General features: G+C 47.2%; 1 protein-coding gene across 1 annotated transcript in view; it reads right to left on the bottom strand.

The window, feature by feature from the left end:
- LMBRD1 (LMBR1 domain containing 1) overlaps positions 1 to 1942 on the bottom strand; it is an 89533-nt gene extending 87591 nt beyond the window's left edge. Inside the window, exon 1 of the mRNA XM_009880525.1 lies at positions 1880 to 1942. Coding sequence (XP_009878827.1) covers positions 1880 to 1942 — 63 coding nt within the window. The remainder of the gene's footprint in view (positions 1 to 1879) is intronic.
- Positions 1943 to 3888: the final 1946 nt, after the last annotated feature.

Genomic DNA, 3888 nt, shown 5'->3' with positions numbered 1-3888 from the left:
ATCACGGGCAGGTTGAGCTTTCCTGCGCTGCGTGTGCGGGTCAGGGACAGAGGAGTCTCGGAGTGCCCCAGGGGTCGGGTGGGGAGCCGTGTTCTGCAGCACAGGCCGCTGCGCTGGGTGTCTGCTTGGTGTGCAGGCGGCTCAGGGGCGAAAATGTGCGTGAGCTTGCTGTGGTTTTGGTGTTTGTTTTTTTATTTTTCCTGGGTAGAAGGGGCTTGCAGAGCTGTGGGAAGGGACCTGCCAGCGTGCAGGAGTGGCCACATTCTCATACTGCAGCAGCAGATGTCTTTGCTATGTTTCCATTTGCGGTGAGCAAATCACAGAATCATGGAATCGTTTAGGTTGGAAAAGATGCTTAAGGTCATTGAGTCCATCTGTAAATCTAACACTGCCAAGTTACCATTAAACCTCAGCACCATGTTTACCCATCTTTTAAATACCTCCAGGGATGGTAGCTCAACCACTTCCCTGGGCAGCCTGTTCCAGTGCTTCACAACCCTTTCTGTGAAGAAATTTTTCCTAATATCCAATCTAAACCTCCCCTGGCACAACGTGAGGCCATTTGCTCTCGTCCTGTCACTGGTTACTTGGGAGAAGAGACTGACACCCGCCTCGCTACCATCTCCTTTCAGCTAGCTGTAGAGAGTGTTAAGGTTTCCCCTGACCCTCCTTTTCTCCAGGCTACACAGCCCCAGTTCCCTCAGCCACTCCTCATAAGACTTGGGCTCTAGACCCCTCACCAGCTTCGTTGCTCTTCTTTGGACACGGTTCAGAACCTCAGTGTCTTTCTTGTAGTGAGGGGCCCAAAATTGAACACAGTATTAGAGGTGGGGCCTCACCAGTGCTGAGTACAGGGGGATGATCACTTCCCTGGTCCTGCTGCTCACACTGTTCCTCATACAAGCCAGGATGCTGTTGGCCTTGTTGGTCACCTGGGCACACTGCTGGCTCATATTCAGCTGTCTGTGAACCGATACCCCCAGGTCCTTTTCCTCCAGGGAGCTTTCCAGCCACTGTTTCCCAAGGCTGTGCATGGAGTTGTTTTAACACAAGCGCGGGACCAGGCACTTAGCCTTGTTGAATCTCAGCAAAGGCACCCATGAGCCAAGAGAGAGGTTGTTTAGATTCAGGCCATTCTGTAGCCTTGTGAGAAGAAACGATTTGGGGCAGGGGGAGCTTGGCCCTGGAGTGGTGAGCTTCCAGTTGCTGTGAGGCCAGTGTGGGTGCCAGGAGCTTGTAGCAGCAACAGTGGTCATGAACTAGGTGTGAGGTCATGTGAGAGATGGGACTCACAGCCTCAAGAAGGGGTATCTGTTGGTGAAGGGACTGCGAGAGCCTCACCTCAGACTGGTTTTTGCCTTTGCTGAGCCCTAATTTATGAGGGCTATATATGAGATAACAGTGTGTGGTGGTGCTTGTGAGCTATATCCAGGGCATCTGAGGTGGGTGCTCAGAGACTCATTCTCTCAGGAAAAGGTACCTGGTGGTGTGTGTGGTGGAACAGCCTTGCCATGAAGTGGCTGACATCTTTGCTGAGCTTCAGTTTACGCTGAGAGTGTTGTGATGGCATTCTCAAGCTATGTGTGGGGTGGTTGGGGGCAGCAGGGGTTCAGATGGGCTTGCAGCTTTGCAAGAAGGAACCTGAGTTTGGGGGTACTGGAGATTTGGAAGCTTCGCCCCAGAGCAGGGGACACTTGCTGTACTTCTGTTTGTTGTCAGGGCAGTGTGGAGGGCACTGGTGTGTGGCAGCATTCATGAACCAAGCAATAATGGGGTTGAGGAGGTTCTGGAGAGCTTGTAAACCTTGCAGGGGGTGTGTTGGCTAGTAGAGAAAAATGTTGCCTGCAGGGGCAAATAGCTGTACCGTGTGTTAACTTACTGTGAGGGCAGCGCAGGTGGAAGCAGAGTGCAGGGATGTTGACAAGCTGCTTGGATGGTTCATCACGGGTGCCGTTTTCAAGTGAGCTTATAGCCTTGGAAGAAAGGGCCTGCTGGCAGTGGTGTTTGGGAGGCTCATTCTGGAAAGGCAGCTGCTTCTGCTGGGTTTCCATTTGGTGTGAGGGCACAGACAGCAGGCAGGTGTGTGCGGTGGCTGTGGTGAGCAGAGTGAAGGGTAGTTCATGGCAATCCAGGTGGGCTGATAGTCTAATGAGAAGAGCAGCAGAGGGCTTGGGGCTCGCCAAGGAGAAGCTGTCACCTCTGGTTTTCCCTTGCTTCAAGAGTAGTGCAGGCAGCAACAGCATGTGACACTGCTCTTGAGCTGAGTTATAGACAGATGAGGGATTTTGGCTGGGCTTTTCACAAAGGGGAAAAGGGACATGTTGGAGAAGGGAGCCTTGGAGCTGCAGATGCTGGTGCTCGGTGTCTGTTTGCTGCAAGGGGGTGTGAGTGATGGCACTCAGGAGCCAAGTAATGAGGCAACCAAGTAATGTTTTGAGGCAACTGCCAGTGCCTGCAGGGAGGCCATTGGAAAGATGGAGCCAGGCACTTCCCCATGGTGGGAGGAGGAGAGACAACGGACATAAACTGAAACAAGAACATGTCAGACATGGTGTAAGAGAACATTTTCACTGTACAGACAGTTCAGCAGTGGAACAGGTTGCCTGGAGAGGTTGTGCATTCTTGGATGTTTTCAAACCCATTTGGGTAATAATGCTCTGAGCAACCTGGTTTCAAGTGATAGTTGGCTGTGCTTTGAACTAGATGAGTTCCTGGGGCCCCTTCCAGCCTGAATTATTCTATGGTCCAGTGATATATTCTTTGAAAATTAATTTAGGAGCCCAAGAGCTCTCAGTAGTGGAAATTGAGGGACTTCAGCAAGAGTTCTACTGAGTGAATACAGAAGTCCTGGGTGGTTTTGCTATGTTTTTTTTTTTTTTAATAGAGACTCTTCAGGATGAAGGGAATTAAAGGCAGAAGGGCATTTCCCATCGCTTTATGCATATGGTCTGAGTGTTGTGGAAGCAGAACATGAAACAGCCTTGCAGGTACTAACAGGCTAAGTATCTCCTGTTCAGGCCCTTAGGTTTGTGGATGCTGTATGATGTACACATAGACAGTTATTCTCAAAGAATACCTAGTTACTACCAAATAACCTTCCTTTTTCAGCAAATGACACTGAAATACTTGACTTGTGAATAATTGAAATATTTATCATAGAATCATAGAATGATTAGAGTTGGAAAGGACCTTGAAGATCATGTATTTCCAACCCCCCTCCCACTAGACCAGGTTACTCAAAACCCCATCCAACCTGGCCTTGAACACTTCCAGGGATGGGGCATCCACAGCTTCCCTGGGCACCCTGTTCCAGTGCCTCACCACCCTCACAGTAAAGAATTTCTTCATAGTATCTAATCTAAATCTACTCTTTTACAGTTTAATACCATTTATGATTTAAAAAAATTAAGTTTACTTGAAGTGGCAGATCAATCCTTCATCCTTTTAAACTGTGAAAACACCTGGAAGGAAAACACCACCCTGAATAATGTCTTACTGCCTGTTTAGGGTTAAATGAGAACTATGTTATGTACGTTCTCTTAGGGTTTTTTTAATATATTACTATTAATGTGTATATATTATCTCCACCACAGAAAATATTTCCCTGGATGTCATTACTATTAAATATGTATGTTATAATTCAAAATTGCTTTAGAACCCATGAAGAATTAAAAACTTAAAGAACAGCATTAAAAATAAACTATCCCCAAGTGGGAAGGGAAGTAATTTGCCCTTGGAGTATATAAAGATTTTATATTTTGTACAGCACTGCATACCTTTATCAATAAAATATTGAAATACCAAACATCAGAGACCTGTAACTAGTTAAGAATTAAGGCTTCTGTAAAAAAAAAAAAAAAAAAAAAAGAAAGAAATGCTATAGCTATA

The sequence above is a fragment of the Charadrius vociferus genome, unplaced genomic scaffold (assembly GCF_000708025.1).
Source record: "Charadrius vociferus isolate BGI_N301 unplaced genomic scaffold, ASM70802v2 scaffold513, whole genome shotgun sequence".
Taxonomy (NCBI): domain Eukaryota; kingdom Metazoa; phylum Chordata; class Aves; order Charadriiformes; family Charadriidae; genus Charadrius; species Charadrius vociferus.
This window is presented reverse-complemented; position numbering and strand designations above follow the sequence as displayed.